The sequence below is a fragment of the Rutilus rutilus genome (genome assembly GCF_951802725.1).
Source record: "Rutilus rutilus genome assembly, chromosome: 18".
Taxonomy (NCBI): domain Eukaryota; kingdom Metazoa; phylum Chordata; class Actinopteri; order Cypriniformes; family Leuciscidae; genus Rutilus; species Rutilus rutilus.
The window spans coordinates 22,557,313-22,575,388 of NC_140231.1; the positions used below are offsets into that span (position 1 = coordinate 22,557,313).

The 18,076-nt window shown below is 36.6% G+C and overlaps 1 protein-coding gene across 2 annotated transcripts; it reads left to right on the plus strand.

The window, feature by feature from the left end:
* Nucleotides 1-579: 579 nt before the first annotated feature.
* On the plus strand, nucleotides 580-11,088 carry wdr5 (WD repeat domain 5). Of its 2 annotated transcripts, none has more exons than XM_084386514.1 (14): nucleotides 580-793; nucleotides 2,102-2,236; nucleotides 2,437-2,545; nucleotides 4,201-4,274; nucleotides 4,362-4,451; nucleotides 4,549-4,638; nucleotides 4,726-4,809; nucleotides 4,910-4,965; nucleotides 5,055-5,101; nucleotides 5,986-6,061; nucleotides 6,185-6,218; nucleotides 6,304-6,378; nucleotides 6,521-6,608; nucleotides 9,503-11,088. In XM_084386514.1, the coding sequence occupies exons 2-14, from the start codon at nucleotides 2,156-2,158 to the stop codon at nucleotides 9,601-9,603; spliced, it is 1,005 nt and encodes a 334-aa protein (XP_084242640.1). In that variant the 5' UTR covers nucleotides 580-793; nucleotides 2,102-2,155; the 3' UTR covers nucleotides 9,604-11,088. The 2 variants fall into 2 exon arrangements, with proteins under 2 accessions (XP_084242640.1, XP_084242641.1); XM_084386515.1 differs by having other exon boundaries at nucleotides 2,106-2,236.
* Nucleotides 11,089-18,076: the final 6,988 nt, after the last annotated feature.

Sequence of the window (18,076 nt, forward strand, 5' to 3'; positions counted from 1 at the left end):
TTTAAAGACATATATTTATATTGACCCAATTTATACTGAGAAAAAAATAATATTATAAATATCAGTAAATATTATTTGTAAAATATTTAGTTTATGTTAAGTTAAATTATTATTACTTTGTAATAATTTTTTTCTAAAGCAATGCACTGTTTTATGTATCTTTTTTTAATAAAAATTTATTTATTTATTTAAAGCACATAGCACTAACTATATATATACATTTATATATATATATATATATATATATATATATAGTCTTTGCTTAATATAATGGCATATCTATGTTATATTTTAATGCCTCTTTAATGCCACATAATGTATAATATAGCTACATTTTTAGAATAATATTTTGATTTATTAATAATCAAAATAATTAATATTTTGTAATTATTCTATTCTATTTTACAAAAATCTTAATTTTTGCAAAAAATTATGACGATCAGAAATACTTGCAAAATAAAAACAACGTATTTGGTAGATCTACTTTCAAGTAATACAAAGATTAGCATAATTGCATAGTGCACGGTAGGGTCTAGATCGGCGTTTGAAAAAATGTCCCTCTTGGTCTGCCGTTGAGCTTTGCGCATGCGGAGTTGTTGTCACTGCCACATTACCGCCTGAGCTTGCGGTGGAGAGAGGCGCTCATCCACCATCGTATTCAGTACGATCACTTGATCATTGCATGGTCAAAACGGCCTAGCGCGCGATTCATGAACAAATCTCCATCCAAACCCAGTAGTGGACTCATACCAGAAGCCGAAAGCAGCTCTTATTACCTCCTCAGCAGCCGCCGGTGAGTGATTTTACTCGCTGCTTTTGTTGTCTGAATGTATGGGAGAGAGAGAGAGATAGGCATGTGTGCAAAGAAAAGAGATACATCAATCTGTGCTTCATTTATGTTATGGGGAATGGGACTGACGACTGAAACGGTCGCGGTAAAACCATGATTTTGGACACGAAGTTGTGTAAATTACACAGATACTATCTGCTAGATTGCAGGTGATCCATCGTTTCTCTGAGGCCCTGCGTCTCTCAGATAGCCTAGCAGCTAACAGTGATGGTGTTTTCACTGGTCTGCTCCTGACATAGACACGAGCTTTGTAAATTTATATCTAGGTTTTAGCTTGGGTGTTTATCCAGATGATTTTAGACTGAAGTCAATGTCCCATTGCCAATGCCAACAGCCTTGCCATGCATGTTGTGGCGAGGAAACACTGTTTTATCAGACCGTGTATTATTAAATGTTTTTTTTACTCAAGTCAACCTTTTGTCTTTTGATTGTATTAGTATACACACAATAAAAAAAAAATGTGTTCAAATGAGTTATATACAGTGTGCAAAGTGTGTTTACATGTACAGGTGTGCTTAAAACGGTACAGTCCTTCCAGAATTTGAAAGTTTTGTTAATTTTATTCATTTGAAAAAATTAATTGAACCAGAATTTATTATCCTATTCATTTGTTTACACACTGTTGGTGCTTTATTTTTCAATTGTCCGCACTGGTAAAGCTGGGATCTCAACATCATATAGTGGGGAAAAGCTCGAGCATGCTGGGAAACCAAAGTACTTAGAGCACCTGTAGGCTTTTTGTCATGAGGGCAGATTCACAGCCCTGGACAAACCAGGAACAATATATTAAAACGTAATTTTAAGCATTTAGACATTTGAACAGGATTTTCTGTGTAAATTAAATGTAGTTACTATTTGTTTTGTAACAGAAGTTTACACATATACCACGGCACATTACATAGCTTAATAAGGGCAGCAGTACAAAATGCTTTAATGTATTTCTAAAATGATAAATATATTGCATATTCTGCAAGGATTACATTTGCAAAGGTAAATTAAATATGTAAACATGAGTGGGCAGAACTGTATGCTATTCATATTGTAAAGATGTTGTGACAACCAATCTGTAAGCTGACATGTGCTCGATAGTTTTACATGTAGGCCTATTGAGTAACACCCACACAGGATTCGCACCTGAACAAATTTGATTATGATGTGAAAACACCCAACCAAATTCCTCCACTTATTGTGTCATCCAAATTAGAAGACTAATATCATACATATGCTCATCAGTACTTCTCTGTTGGACAGTCAGGTTGACGTTGAACTTGCTCCTATAAACCCGTTCTCTCTAACTTGGTCGCCATGGCAACTGAGGAGAAGAAACCAGACACAGAGGCTACTAAAACACAGCCGGCATCATCTGCCTCCGCCAGCCAGAGCAAGGTAAAAACATTGCCAGGAACGCCCCTCTGCGACACCGTTTGGAATAGTTTTTCTGCTTGGTTATGGATCATTTTTATGTTGTCTAACAGATATACTGTTATAAATGATGTAGCAGCATTATTACAGCAATGTGCTTATGATCTGTGACTATCATTTCTCTTTATTGTGTCATTAATGATGCGAGTTCTGCTCTATCTCAGTCAGCACCTGTGAAGCCAAACTACACCTTGAAATTCACACTGGCTGGCCACACAAAAGCAGTCTCTTCTGTCAAGTTCAGTCCAAGTGGGGAGTGGCTCGCCAGCTCATGTAAGTACTTGTATAAATACAGCACTCATACTCATTGAGAATAGTTATAGCATATAGCACCGGGCTTCCCAAAAAATTTTTGCCAGTCAAAATTTTCTTGAACCTGACGCACCTATTTTCTCACAACTCTACGTTAATTTAAATATATTTAATTTTTATATACATGTATATGTATGTATTTATACAAGGCATATATTTAGAGAGAGAGAGAGAGAGAGAGATATTAGGGGTGTAACGGTACATGTATTCGTCCCGAACCGTGACGGTTTGGTGCAAGCAGTCAGATGACAAATACAGTCAGTCCACACACCAATCCAGAATGTGGCGCACACAGTATTGCAATGCTGTTTGCTAACTGCCACAATAGAAAAGACAATCTATCCACCAAAACAAGAGTTCTGATTGCACACAAGAGCTTGCTAGTAGCCTATACGCTGAGTTTTGAAACATTTTCCACAAACTTCACGGAAAGGAAACCAGGATGTCAGAAAGCGGCATCCTGTTTGTCGTCTTTATTTTTCAAAAGCACTTTTTTTTATTGTGAGTATACACTTATCTTTATGACCATAAGTGACAGAGTATTTTAAGTAGTTTCCCCTGTTATAATGAGACAAAAATCATTTGGCATTGTGCCGATTCATGTCGTGGAAGTCCAGTGATGAAATATGCGTCTCCTGGAAACAGGAAGCCTCAGATGCCGCTTCTCTCGCTCTCTCCTCGTGGAAAGGTGAAGTAGGCTCTTTTTCTCCTTCTCGCTCATCTTTCCGTGATTTCTTGAAATAGTGTAATATTGAACTTTGTGCATCCGCCATTGTCACAGCATGTTAATGAACTCTCACGCGCTGAGAAAATGACAGCGTAGGCAAGGCACGACACGTTTATCAAATGACATAATCCAGATGTGCCAGTCACCGGAGCTAGAGAGAAAAAGACTACAGGGGTACAAAAACTTTTCAGTTTTATAGCTGATTGTGACCAAATAACTTTTGTTTGTTTTTATCAGCCCTATAAAAAAATCTTGGCCTTGGCCTTCATTCTGTTTACTGCTTAGTGCTTAAAACACTAAAGGAGGCTGTACTGTACCAACTACCTCGGGGGACTACGTGTTGCTAGGTGGAACAAACTAATTTGCACTACTGTCTGTTCAAAATAAATGAAAAAAAAACAACAACTAGGATTTGTTGCTGACTGTGACCCCAAAACCGAGGTACGTACTTTACCGTGACTTCCGGGAACTGTTACACCCCTCATATATTATAGATTTATTTTATTTATTTATTTTAGCAGAAAATTACAGGGATACCTTTAAGTCTGTGTTTAAGTGACAAAAGGTTTATAAATGCTTCTTTATAAAAGTAGTGTTTGTAATCTTTATAACACAAGTTTTGGGAAATTATGCAGATGTGAAGATAAAGTGGTCCAGGTGCACATTGTGTTCCCAAATGCATGTTATAATTGACATGCAGAGTACGAGTTTGTGAGCAGCATTTACTGTGAACCAAGCCATTCCACATGACACCAGTGATCCATTTATTTTAATTGCAGCCAATTAATATTTATTTAATTCAACAATTTATGATTGAATTAATTATTAGCTTTTAATGAATATTGTTTTTAATAAAAAAAAAAAAAATTGTTTGTTTCTGCTCATCCAGCTGCTGATAAGTTGATCAAAATATGGGGTGCATATGATGGCAAGTTTGAGAAGACAATATCTGGACACAAACTTGTGAGTATCTCAAAAGATCCATGACCTCAGAGTAGTGCTGCTTTTACTGCACGGGGTGACACTGACCTGGTTTGCTCTCATCTGCAGGGCATCTCAGACGTGGCCTGGTCCTCTGACTCCAACCTGCTGGTCTCAGCTTCCGATGACAAGACCCTGAAGATCTGGGATGTGAGCTCTGTAAGTCAACATCACAAAGCTGAACTTTTTAATATAGAATTTAAAGTTGTTATGGCACAATTTATCATATTCTTTTTCCCTTTCTGTTTTTCACCAGGGAAAGTGTTTAAAAACACTGAAGGGTCACAGCAACTATGTATTTTGCTGTAACTTTAACCCCCAGTCCAATCTCATTGTATCTGGATCTGTAAGTCCATTCATCATTTTATATTTTACAATTTTGTTAATTATGGCATACATGCATGATGCATTCTAATTATTATCTCTCCGACAGTTTGATGAGAGCGTGAGGATTTGGGATGTTAAAACGGGGAAATGTCTGAAGACGCTGCCAGCTCACTCGGACCCCGTCTCTGCGGTGTGTTTTTTTGACCTATGATGATCAAATAGTCAAATTCACAACCCTGTACTTTTAAGTGATTTTCTTTTTGAATTGTTTCTTTTTTTGTTTATTATAGGTTCATTTCAACAGAGATGGTTCATTGATTGTGTCCAGCAGTTATGATGGACTTTGGTGAGTGAGCTTTGGCCGTGAACATTATTTTGAGAATATGTCAGATGCATAACTAACTAATAACAACTACTTACTTGACTTTTAAACAGCCGGATCTGGGACACCGCATCAGGCCAGTGCCTTAAAACACTTATCGGTAAGTTGACCAGTGTTTTACACACAAGCACTTGTTCAGACTATTTTCAAAGGCAATAATTTGTTCCTTGAAAGTAGTTATGTTTCCATCCAAAGAAGCGAATTTAACCGCATAAAACATTGCGAATAAACCAATGTTTCCACCCCATGTGTTCAAGAGAACAAAATCGTTACTTGGTGCAAAATATCTGTACTAAAAATGAACATTGCTGCAATCAGAGAAGCCACTGTGGCTCTTTTTTCGTACATCATAAATGACTTGCGCCTCAGAGCATGCAGACGAAATGCAGCAAAAGCTGTCATGTTATCTTGTGTTCGGATGCTCGGTGTTTGGGGGAACAATTGTTTGAGACAATTCTGGGAGGTTATTATAACCAACCATTTTGATGACAGACTTTGGCTCATGCATTTGAGTGAGCAAACCAACATTTGAGATGCTGTGCAATGAAACCGATCTGCTGGTTAGTCCAGTTATCCAATCACATCCTCTCTTGGGGCAGATAACTTTTTTTTTGTTGCCTATCAAGAGATTTATTCGGTAAATGTATTTCCATTAAAGTTTGTGCATGTCTTATTGAATAAAAATGCACCTCAATTGAGCGCATGCGTTTTTTATGCACATTATTTGAATTTATGTACATCTTTGTGTTTTCATCCAACTTTTTTTTTAAATGCGCTAACCCAAAATTTGCATATAAATATATGGATGGAAACATAGCTAGTGTTTATGAAACACTGTTCTTATCAAACACGCATGCATAACATTTAGCCAACAAGAAACTGGTAAAATACAACTAAATGTACAACATCTTAAGTAAGAAGAAAGAGATTTTAAAGCATAAATGGGCATTATAAATAATGAATACATTTGCAAATATTCAACAGATGATGACAACCCACCTGTGTCTTTTGTGAAGTTCTCCCCCAATGGCAAATACATCCTGGCTGCCACTCTGGATAAGTGAGTCATAGATTTCCTTTTATGCTGCTCATTCTTTTTAAAAAAAAGAGAAAAATCATGAAATTTATGTTAATCCATTTAGAAGCCTTTTAAAAAAACGCATTCATTCCATTTGTGTTTTAGCACTTTGAAGCTTTGGGACTACAGCAAAGGAAAGGTTAGAATTTTTCTGTTTAGTTAGTGCATTGTTTTAATAAAAAATGCTTAATCTGTGTATAACAATATCCTTTTTCCTTGTTTAGTGTTTAAAAACTTATACCGGTCATAAAAATGAGAAGTACTGCATATTTGCTAATTTCTCTGTCACTGGTGGAAAGGTATGTAGGCTCTACACTATACTAATACATTTTTAAGCATATCACACTAACACAGGCCATCATTAGTGCTGTTCAGAACCATTAAATAGTTTTTGCCGAAAGTGATTTTACATTTTGAAAGAGTTTTTTTTTTCTTTTTAAGTGGATTGTCTCTGGTTCAGAGGACAACATGGTCTATATCTGGAACCTTCAGACCAAGGAGATTGTACAGAAACTACAGGGGCACACAGGTAGGAGCAAAACTTCAGTGGATGTTTCACGAAGAAGCTTAATCCCAACAGTTTAAACACTTCCTGCTAATAGCTTGAGCTAAGCAGGGCTAAATTTGACATTTCTTTTATTTCAGTAATACTGAATACATAAAAATGGCTGAGATATACTAACAGTTAACAGGCAGTAGTCAATAAAGGTAAAAGTTTCAATAACTTGAAACATTAAATAAACACTTCCACTGACTCTGAAAAACAACAGGAGATGTATGCCCCGGGTCCCTGATCACCTGTGTGAACATGCCATAGTCCTGCTGCAGGAGGCATGAGGACTGCAGATGTGAACAGAGCAATAAACTGCAATGTCTGTAAATGTAAGACACCTAAGACCAGGGGTGTCAAACTCAGTTCCTGGAGGGCCACAGCCCTGCAGAGTTTAGCTTCAACCCTAATTAAACACACCTGGGGGCTGTTCCATAAACCAAGATTAGAGTATATGCCAGGCTTATTTCGGTTAGTCAGGCTTATTTTTGGTAGATTCGGTTTCATAAATCAAACTTAAAAAAGTTCAAACTCAGTTACCCTGGCAACTTATGCTGGGAAACTAGCCTGGTCCAGGGCAGGCTAACTGTCAGGCTAAGCCTCAGCTGTTACACAGATCCTCTAACACTGACCGACAAGAACACAATGATATTACCACTGACACTCTCTCATACCATTATTGGACTTTATTAACCACTATTAGTCCAAAAATAAATACACAGTGTACAGAAAATCAACTTAAATAACGCTACAATGATAAATTAGACAATATAGACTTATGAATACATTTCTCTCTGGTTTGTTTGGCAGCTGTAGTACATGTTTATGATTATTAGAAGAACATTAGAACACAATCTAAAAAAAAGCTTTGTAAAGCAGAAGTTAAAATCACAAAATTTAAAATAAATAATTACAAAAGCACAGTATGAATTTTAACTAAGATGAATCTGAGCTTAGTAATTGACAGTATATTAGCCTACATTTGAATATATCATAAAAATACACTTGTAGGTTTAAAACTCTAAATAAGGCACATCTAATGTCCAAATAACAAATATTTTAGCATATATATATATATATATATATTATGTACTTTATTATGTCTTTCAATTCAAACACATTTAACACAATTATACAAATTGACAGTTCCTGTAAAGACATCATATTTTCCCCCAATAAATATTCCTTATTTTTCCTTCTACTTTTTTTCTTTTGTGATAATACCCACATGATTAGAACAATAACCAAGAAGTACATAGTTAGACACTTTTACATATGATTTAAGGGGGAAAAGACAAAAAAACAATAAATAAATATTAATAAAAATTTAACATTCACATATTTATATCAAACTCTTATAATGACACATAATTCCTAATAGTTATTCAAGTAATATTATTTGAATATCAAATATTCAATATAAAATAAGCAAATAAATAAAATAATTCCTTTATTTTATGGAATATTCTTTGATTTTAGAGTTGCACATATCTTTTCAAAATGTATACATTTGCTCTTAATTTCATGTTATCCTCTTTATAATGTAAAGTACATTAAGAATATATTATATTATATGTATAATATATAAAAAATACATTCTAGAAACTAAATCTAACCACTCATTTAAAACTGGGGATTCTTGCTTTATCCAAAAAATTATTGCATTAAAAGCTGTAATTCTCAGCATTCTAAATAAATATACATCATATTTATTAAGTAGCATAGGTCCTATACCCAAAACTATATTTTGTATCTTTATATATTTAGTTTCTTAAAAAAAATCTTCCCAGAATTAGGCTACTTCTGTTCACTTAAGTACTTCTGTTCGCTAGAAGTTCACTGCAACTTATCCAACATCCTAAAGATAAATTATTATAATTAGAAGATATTTCTAGTGTTATAAAATATCGCATATTAATTTTCCAAGCAAAATGTATATTTTAGTCAGAATTATTGCGCTCCTATTTGCCGCGCATGCGCGCAGCAGCGCTCGTTCAATATGAAGATTAGCAGTAAAATGGATACATTTGCTCGACTTTCTAACATTTACAGATGGAGAATATAACTGTAAAATGTAAGTTTTGCACTGAGGGGAAAAAAAAAAACATGTCACAAACGCATAAAACAGCACAAAATATAGGCTGTTTGATGGTGGATCGATTTGATCCACGATCGACCTCTAGGGCTGCTTCAGAAACGCGTGCACATGCAATTATCTAGACTTGATAAACCTGGATCAAATTAGTGAGATTGCGTGAACTTCAATTACCTTTTATGGAACCACTTTAGCCCCAACTTATTTGTTAGGCTCATTCAAGTCCGGTTTTGGAGTTTAATCCCCGCTTTTCTAAGCGGCTTTTATGGAACAGCCCCCTGATCAGCTAATCAAGTCCTTCAGGCTTATTTGAAAACTACAGGTGTGTGTGTGTCTGTGTTGAAGCAGGGTTGGAACAAAACTCTGTAGGGCTGTGGCCCTCCAGGAACTGAGTTTGACACCCCTGCCTAAGACAGTGCAACAGGGAGACGGGAAGGATGACAGCTGATCATCCTTTCAGTGCCAAACCACGTGTAAACATATGTCCACAGTTATGTTTGTGAACTTACAAGTGTCTTGGTGGAAGAGTGGAGTAACATCTCACAGCAAGAACTGGCGAATTTGGTGCAGACCATGAGGATGAGAAGCTGGTGACACACCAGATACTGACTGCTACTTTTGATATTAACCCCCTTTGCTCAGGGACACGTAGTTCCATTTCTGTGTGTCAAATTTCAGTTTATGGCTCATGCAAATATTTCATTTTTTTGCTGAAAATGTTAATAGCTGCACCTCTAATGTAGATTGAAACTAATCGTGCTTTTTCTTTTCTTTGTAGATGTGGTGATCTCAACCGCGTGCCACCCCACAGAAAATATCATCGCATCAGCAGCACTAGAAAATGACAAAACCATCAAACTTTGGAAGAGCGACTGCTAAGCCTCAAGCTTATTTTACTTTATTTTTTTATTTTTTTTAATTCATTTTTCTACTATTCATTATGTGGGGAGGGGAAAGACTTTTGTTTTTCATTTGAAAGGTCACGCAACGACGTTCACATTGACATCAAGGCTCTACAAGAGGATTGGTGAAAGCGCCCTACCCCGACATACCCCCTCCTAACACAGCACCCTTCTCTCCACTCATGTGCACTAAAACAATCACTTAATTTTTCTGCCTTGCCACCAGCTCTCGTTCATCAGTTTAAGCAAAACTTTTAACCAGACTGTAAATCCAGGCAGCTTTGTTTAAATTTACAGACCTGTTAGGACAAAGTTCATGTCTGTTTTTTTTTTTTTCCTGTAAGTTTTGTAGAATCAGTGATGGTTTGCACACTTTCTAAAGCCAGCAGAATGCCTTGGGCACATTTTAAGTGGCCATTTTAACAGAAATGTTTGGAGGATTAAATTTCTCTTCCTGATTTTGTCATTTCCATGAGCGATTTGCAGCTTCTCTCCATTATTATTTGGCCAAGAAGAGGTTTCGCAAACTTCATCTGTGAACACCTGAAATACTTACTGATGTCAAATCAAACCTCCGTGTAACGAAATGTTGTGTGGCAGAAGGATGTTTTGAACGTCCACTATTTCATGTTTATTTCTGTAAATGTTAAAACGGCAATTAAATCAATTCATTGTGTTATAGTTGCTAAGCTAATTGTCAGACATCGTTTATGGTTTCAGTGGCTTTGTGTCGTCTAGGCAGCGCTAACAATAAAACTTCTTTCTCTTTTGTTACGAAGGCTTGTTGCAGTTACAGAGATGACGTATGCCAAAAGTTCACTTTATTCCTACAGCTGTAACACCTTTGTTCATATCAGTTTTGGTGCTTTTGATAAATAAAACTACAATACATCGGGATGGAGTAGCAGTTTGGTCAGAGCTTTCAGAGAAAGCATTATCAGTTAAAAGAAAGTTACGAGCAGACTGAAGTTTCACTATAAATATTCATTCTAAGCTACGAAGAAAAAATCTTACCTGCACAATCTGGTAAAAGACAAACCATTTCTATCTATTATCTGGTTACAATTACACAACATGCGCAAGGAGGAGTGTTCCTGTGATCTGAATATGCCATAACCTTATATCTCGTGACCAAAAGCAGTCTCGATGTGTTAAGAGCCTTGAGATGTTTTGTGTACTTGACACTTTGTACATACTTGCAGCTTCTCTGTTCTTTGATAATGTTTACCTTTTGTTCTGTGGTCTTTTTAACGGTCTCAAGTAGCTGAGAGTACTTCAAAACTGTTCGATTTTTTTCTGCTTTGTGGATGACGGTTTGTCATAAACCCATCCACTGCTTCTGGACTCGCCAGATTTCCAGTGCACTGCAGTGATGACAGGGGCCGCATGAGGAATTGTATCTGTATTGCATTTAGTCACTTTGGACTTGACCTGTGACTCAATAAAGATTTTTTTACCTCTATCAATGCAACATTGTCCATGCATTTATATAACTGATATATAGTTAAATTATCTTCTGTGCATTAGGTTTGAAAACAGTGCGGTTTATTTTGTGATAACGACTGGCTGACTACATTTTCCCACTTGTCACACAGTAAAATTGTCCTATACTTGAATAATAAAAATAATGGATGATACACAAATATTTTAATATCAAACATGTTTATTTGTCCACTTTCCTTGAATATATGCATTACAAAAGATGAAATGTATTCATTTTAAAATGCAGTTCTACTTTTTCTAAACAAACTCTAAACTAATTTAAATTTAATTTACAGTTAAAGTATATTCTGAACCGTCACTCCCCACATTTCTCACAGACCATGACCAAATAATCTTTTCAGACAGAGAGATTAACATTTCAGTAAGATTTTCACCTTTCTAAGCATTACTTTTGGGCAGTTTGCACCTCTTCCTTTGTTTATAGGCCTTTCAGATGTCCTTTCTCTACTCATCTACTGCATCTGAAATTGCATAACGTCTGAGTAGGTTCTACATTTGAGAACTTTGTGACTGTTTAAAAAAAGTATGCATGTGTACAGTATAAATAAATACTTTTTTTTGAAGAATAAATGGAATATAAAATATTTATTATAAAATATTTGTGAAAAATCACAGCATGCTTGCAGGTCAGTTTGACCCCTTTACACATTCTAGGGTTAAAGTGCATAAACTGCTAAAAAATTTTTTAATATTTATGAACCAGACTGTGATAATCAGTGAATAGGCCTATTTCTGAAAGCTGTTCGTATGAGGACCTTCTGAACGAAGTGTTTCCCTAAAATGATGCAGACGTTCCAATATCTCTGCCCTAGGTTGCTGAAGTTTAGTTATTTAATAAATTCACAATAGGCTAAACAATAATAAAGCAAGGATAATTTGTCGAAATATGTGAGATGGTTTATTCAAAGTGCAATGGCTAAACAAATTAAAATGATTGGAACAGATGTGAAGGGGGAAGTGAAGTTATAAGGGTGTCAGGTTTTTCTCTTTTTTTCAAATATTTTTATTGAACATTTTCCAACTTTAGCAGAAAGCACAACAATAATTTCAACCATAATTAAGGGGGAAAAAGGCGAAAGTAATGAGCACATTACTTAAAGGGTAAAGAAAGGTAATCAAGGTAAATAAATACATGTAAGATAATAAAGTAAAAATAATTAAACAATAACACTAAATATATAACTGCTGTACATTACAATTTCAAAACAAACCATTATGTACTCACTCGAGGCACATGAATGGGAAAACTCTCCAGCAGAATAGTTATTGATATATAGGACTTCCAGACATTATAAAACTGGTCAGGCTGACCAAGTTAAATATTCCAGCGGAATTATAGTTCCATCAAAATCGAGTGCCAACCCAATGTAGTCGGAGTCTTGTCCCTTATCCACCTCAGTAATATGTTTTTCCTAGCTGCAAAAGTAAGATTATAGTCTTTTTTTTTCTTCAAAATCAAAGCTTTATCAGACAGACCAAGGATCAAAAATAAAGGATGCAATACCACTTATTATCAAAGATCTTACTCATTTCAGAAACTATCTTAGCCCAATATCTTTTGTAACTGATTACATGACTAAAGACATTGAGTGAGTATACTAGTTTGTGTTTATAAGGCATAGAGGAGAAAGGGTTAAATGCATATGGTTTGGTGAAATACGCGTCCTACAATTTTGAACTGTATAGCCTTTACATGATTACAGAGATAGATTTTGCATATTTCCAAATACTGCTTCACTTATATAGAGCTGGTAAGTCCCGCCCCCTTCGCTAACCCCGCTGGACCTCTAGGTTGAAAAATCGTCAATGCAAGTGAATGGGAGAAAATAATTATTTTCTGGTCCCGTTTGAATTATGCCATGAATGTGAACATATGTTGTCTGTGAATTTTTTATATAATCTTTCATGTTACGAGTTTGACAGTTTATGGTATGATTCGTCGGCTAGCAGTTGTGGAAAAGACATAACGAGAAAGACTACATGTTGCCCATGTGACGTCACCCCATAAAGTTGACTTACCCGTGGTTTTCACCAACCTCAACGATTTTGTCCTCTCCCTGAAAGAAGGCGGTGAAGTGCACCAAAGACACAGTCATGTTTAGCGGGATCCGTGAGCTAGAGCCGTGTGCTAGTGGTGGTGACGTTTCAAACGCGTCGAAAGCAGCGAAGAGTTGTAGCCTAGTCCACAAAGTGCTTTCACACAAAGTCTAACCGTATCAAACTTCTACCCGCTAAATTGTAGCATTCTTTACACGAAAAGTTCTATAAAAAATTCACAGACAACATATGTTCACATTCATGGCAAAATTCAAACGGGACCAGAAAATAATTATTTTCTCCCATTCACTTGCATTGACGGTTTTTCAACTTTGAGGTCCAGCGGGGTTTTACGGAAGGGGCGGGAGACAAAAAGTTCTCTCTCCCAAGCGCGTCTAGTATTCAGAACTACATTTCCCTCAGATTGAGAACCTCGCATAACAGACTCACTGACTTTTTTTCAGGTGTCTGAAATAGTCGTTTTTCTATATGAACCAGACTTCTGTTATTATATAATGAGGTCTTTCAGAATATAGTCTCTAATCTGTAAAAAAAGAAAACAAAAAGTTCATGCTTTAATAATTGATACCGCTGTACCAACTCCTCAAAAGACATCAAACCTTCATTAAACAAGTCCATAAGCCGACTAATACCTTGGTTCACCCAAAATCTAAACCTCCCTTCAGATCTACAAGTCCGGATTGTTCACAATTGATGTAAGAGCAGAGGTTAACTTAGTTCTACTCTCGAAACGACAAACAGCCTTCCATGCATTAGGTGCATTTACAGTTACAGGGTTATTACAAAAACAACAAATCCACAAGGGGAAGTTTTGACAATGATTGTCCAAGATCTAACCATGTAGCCTAGAAGAGTTATCACGAGCAACCCAATCAGAAAATATATCTTAAGCCCTATTCGGACGGGACTAGTTTAACATGGAGAGGTGGGGTAAAGTAATAATTACCATAATACCTCATCCAGTATTCCAGATCTAAAAGATGAATCTAGTACTCTTGACCCAATATTTTTTTTAGAGTCCCTATTTATAAAATATGATTATAAAGAAACTGATTGATTATCATGCTGTTTTACTCTCACTTAACTATAAACATGATCCATATTTAATCTCCTGATTTACATTGGATGTATATATTTATTGTTAATTCACACCCAGCATTTTGCAGTTCCATATCAGAAACTTTATGAATACAAGAGGTTAATTGGAAGAGGTGGCAATGGCTCTGTGTATGAGGGGATCCGGACTCTGTATTCACCAAAAATACCATATAGATCAGTGCCTTGATCAAAACATGTTTAAAATGATTTAAAATGAAAAATGTATTAATGAGAATATACAGTCATTAATATTAATTAGTTATAGAAGATTAATTTACACATGCATGTTTTTTCTTTTCTTTTGCAGATTGCCATGAAATTCATCTGGAAGAGAGCAACGGGACGAGTATATAAAAAGTGTATGTTTGCAAATTTTTTGAATATATTATCAAAATTAGTCTAATTTATCTAGATACAAGTTAGATACAAATTAGATGCCCATAGTGAGCTAACCTTTTGATAAAAAATGTTCTCTAGCCTGGGTGTGCCGATCCAGTGTTTGAAGTCCAGAAGTGGTTATAAATCTGCTGCTGAAACAGCCTCCGTTAAATCCCAACATTGTGTATATGTGGGAATGGTTTGAAGAGAGTAAATAATACATCCTTATTCTGGAGTATCCGCATCCCTGCAAGAGCTTGCGCTTATTCCTCAAGAACAACAGGCCTCGACTGAATGAATCACAGGCACGTGACCTGATGTCCCAAGCAGTGCTCGCAGCAAAGCACTGTCTTGACCGGGGAGTCTTCCATCGGTAGCATCAAACCTGACAACATGCTGGTCAATACAGAGACAATGGAACTGAAAGGATTTGACTGTCACGTCTGACAGTCAAATCCTCTGGCCACACAAGAGAACATCTAGGTGAGTTGGCTTTCTGTGTTTACAGTAAGCTGTAATATGTCAGTCTTCTGTGGTGATTTAATGATCAAATTATTTATTTATAAGAATAGATAAATGAAAACAGACAAATGAAATATTTACTCAATGTAAAAATTATTTGCTTTATTGAACAGGAGGTTGCCGCCCACCTGAGTACCCCATAACATATCATGTGGGCCCAACAACAGTCTATGGTCTGGGCACTGTGCTGTACGAAATGGTGTACGGACTACAGCCTTATGATAGAATGATTTTCTGTATGAAAAATGACCTCACAGCATCCAGAGGTAAGAGAACAGTCACCAATAACACAAAGACAATAGGATTGTTAAACAGATGGCATTGTCATACATTAGATTGGCACATACGTGACTAACCAGTGATCCTTTGAAAACTTTTGCAGAATGCCAGGATTTGATAAGCCGTTGCCTGACTTATGATCCTACAAAGAGACCAACTTTAAACCTGTATATGCTCCCAATGAGCCAAATAATGAGAAAGAACCAAATTGCTTACCACAGCTATGCAGACGACACACAGCTCTACTTAGCCCTATCGCCTAACGATTATAGCCCCATTGACTCCCTGTGCAAATGCATTGATGAAGTTAACAGTTGGATGTGTCAAAACTTTCTTCAGTTAAACAAAGACAAAACTGAAATCATTGCGTTTGGAAACAAAGATGAAGTTCTCAAGGTGAACGCATACCTTCACTCTAGGGGTCAAACAACTAAACATCAAGTCAGAAATCTTGGTGTGACACTAGAGTCAGACCTTAGTTTCAGTAGTCATGTCAAAGCAATAACTAAATCAGCATACTATCATCTGAAAAATATTGCAAGAATAAGATGCTTTGTTTCCAGACAAGACTTAGAGAAACTTGTTCATGCTTTCATCACCAGCAGGGTGGATTACTGTAATGGACTCCTCACTGGCCTTCCCAAAAAGACCATAAGACAGTTGCAGCTCATACAGAACGCTGCCGCCAGGATTCTGAGCAGAACCAGAAAATATGAACATATCACACCAGTCCTCAGGTCTTTACACTGGCTCCCAGTTAAATTTAGGATTGATTTTAAAGTATTATTACTGGTATATAAATCATTCAATGGCCTAGGACCTAAATACATTGCAGATATGCTCACTGAATATAAACCCAACAGATCACTCAGATCATTAGGATCATATCAGCTAGAAATACCAAGGGTTCACTCTAAGCATGGAGAGTCCGCTTTTAGCTATTATGCCAGCCGCAGCTGGAACCAGCTTCCAGAGGAGATCAGATGTGCTCCTACAGTAGTCACATTCAAATCCAGACTCAAAACACTTCTGTTTAGCTATGCATTTACTAAATGAGCACTGTGCCAATGTTCGTCCGACTGTTTGTACTGTATTTTATTTTGTATTTTTCTAAACTGTTTTAATTATTCTTATTTCTTTTTATTATTTTAATTTCTTCTATGTAAAGCACTTTGAATTGCCATTGTGTATGAAATGTGCTATATAAATAAACTTGCCTTGCCTTGCCTGCCTAAAGGAGATCTTACAGGATGAATGGTTTCACCAGAGACAATTCAAGGAGTCAGGTAGAGTATAAGACAGGTATAAGAACAGATAAAATCTCTTGCTTTAATGAACAGGAGGTTTCCCCCCACCTGAGTGCCCCATAAAATATCATGCGGGCCCAACAACAGTCTATGGTCTGGGCAACGCACTATTCGAAATGACCGGACAACAGCCATAAAATGATGTGAGGGATGACCCCCAGTATCCAGAGGTAAGAGAACAGATGGCATTGTCTTACATTTGATTGTCACATACCTGTTTACATAGGCTACATGACTAACCAGTGCTCTTTTTTTAAAACGTGTGCAGAATGCCCGGATTTGATAAGCCGCTGCCTGACTTATGATCCTACAGAGGCCAACTTTAACGGAGGTCTTCCGGCACAAATGTCAGCCGTAGCTGTAGAGTCAGGTAGTGTAACATAGAAGGTAAGGCAGAAGAGCAGTGCTTCAACTTTTTTTTTTTACATTTATTTATTAAGCAGATACTACAAATCGGCCCCAGTGAGGAAAAACAGCACAGACCATTCAGCAGAGAGTCTTCAGAAGGGCAAGTTTAGCTTGAAAAAATCAGCAAACTTGGTGCACAAAATGGAGAAGCACATACATAGAATGTTTACATAAACAGTCATATCTTAAAGGGTTAGTTCACCCAAAAATGAAAATTCTGTCAGTAATGACTCACCCTCATGTTGTTCCAACCCTGTAAGACCTTCGTTCATCTTCGGAACACAAATTAAGATATTTTTGATGAAATCTGAGAGCTGGCTCACTCCTCCATAGACTTCTAGGTGACCGAAACTTGCTGGCCCAGAAAAGTTATTAAAGAGATAGTTAATATAGTCCAAGTGACTACAGTGGCTCAATCTTAAGTATATCAAGCGACGAGAATACTTTTTGTGCGCAAAAACAAACAAAAATAACGACTTTATTCCACTATTCATTTCCTTCTATCTGGGCCTCGAGTTGGTTCACGTAGTGTTTTAACGCAGCGCGTCTGTGTTACACGTCACCACGTAGGCTCACTATTGGCCGACGCTGGTCATGTGTGTGATGCGTGTGACGTACAACACAGACGCGCTGCGCAAAAATACTACGTGAACTAACTCGAGGCACAGAGAGAAGGAAATGAATAGTGGAATAAAGTCTGTATTTTTGTTTGTTTTTGCGCACAAAAAGTATTCTCGTTGCTTGATAAACTTAAGATTGAGCCACTGTAGTCACTTGGACTATATTAACGATCTCTTTAATACATTTTCTGGGCCAGCAAGTTTCGGTCACCTAGAAGTCTATGGAGGAGTGAGCCAGCTCTCAGATTTCATCAAATATATCTTAATTTGTGTTCCG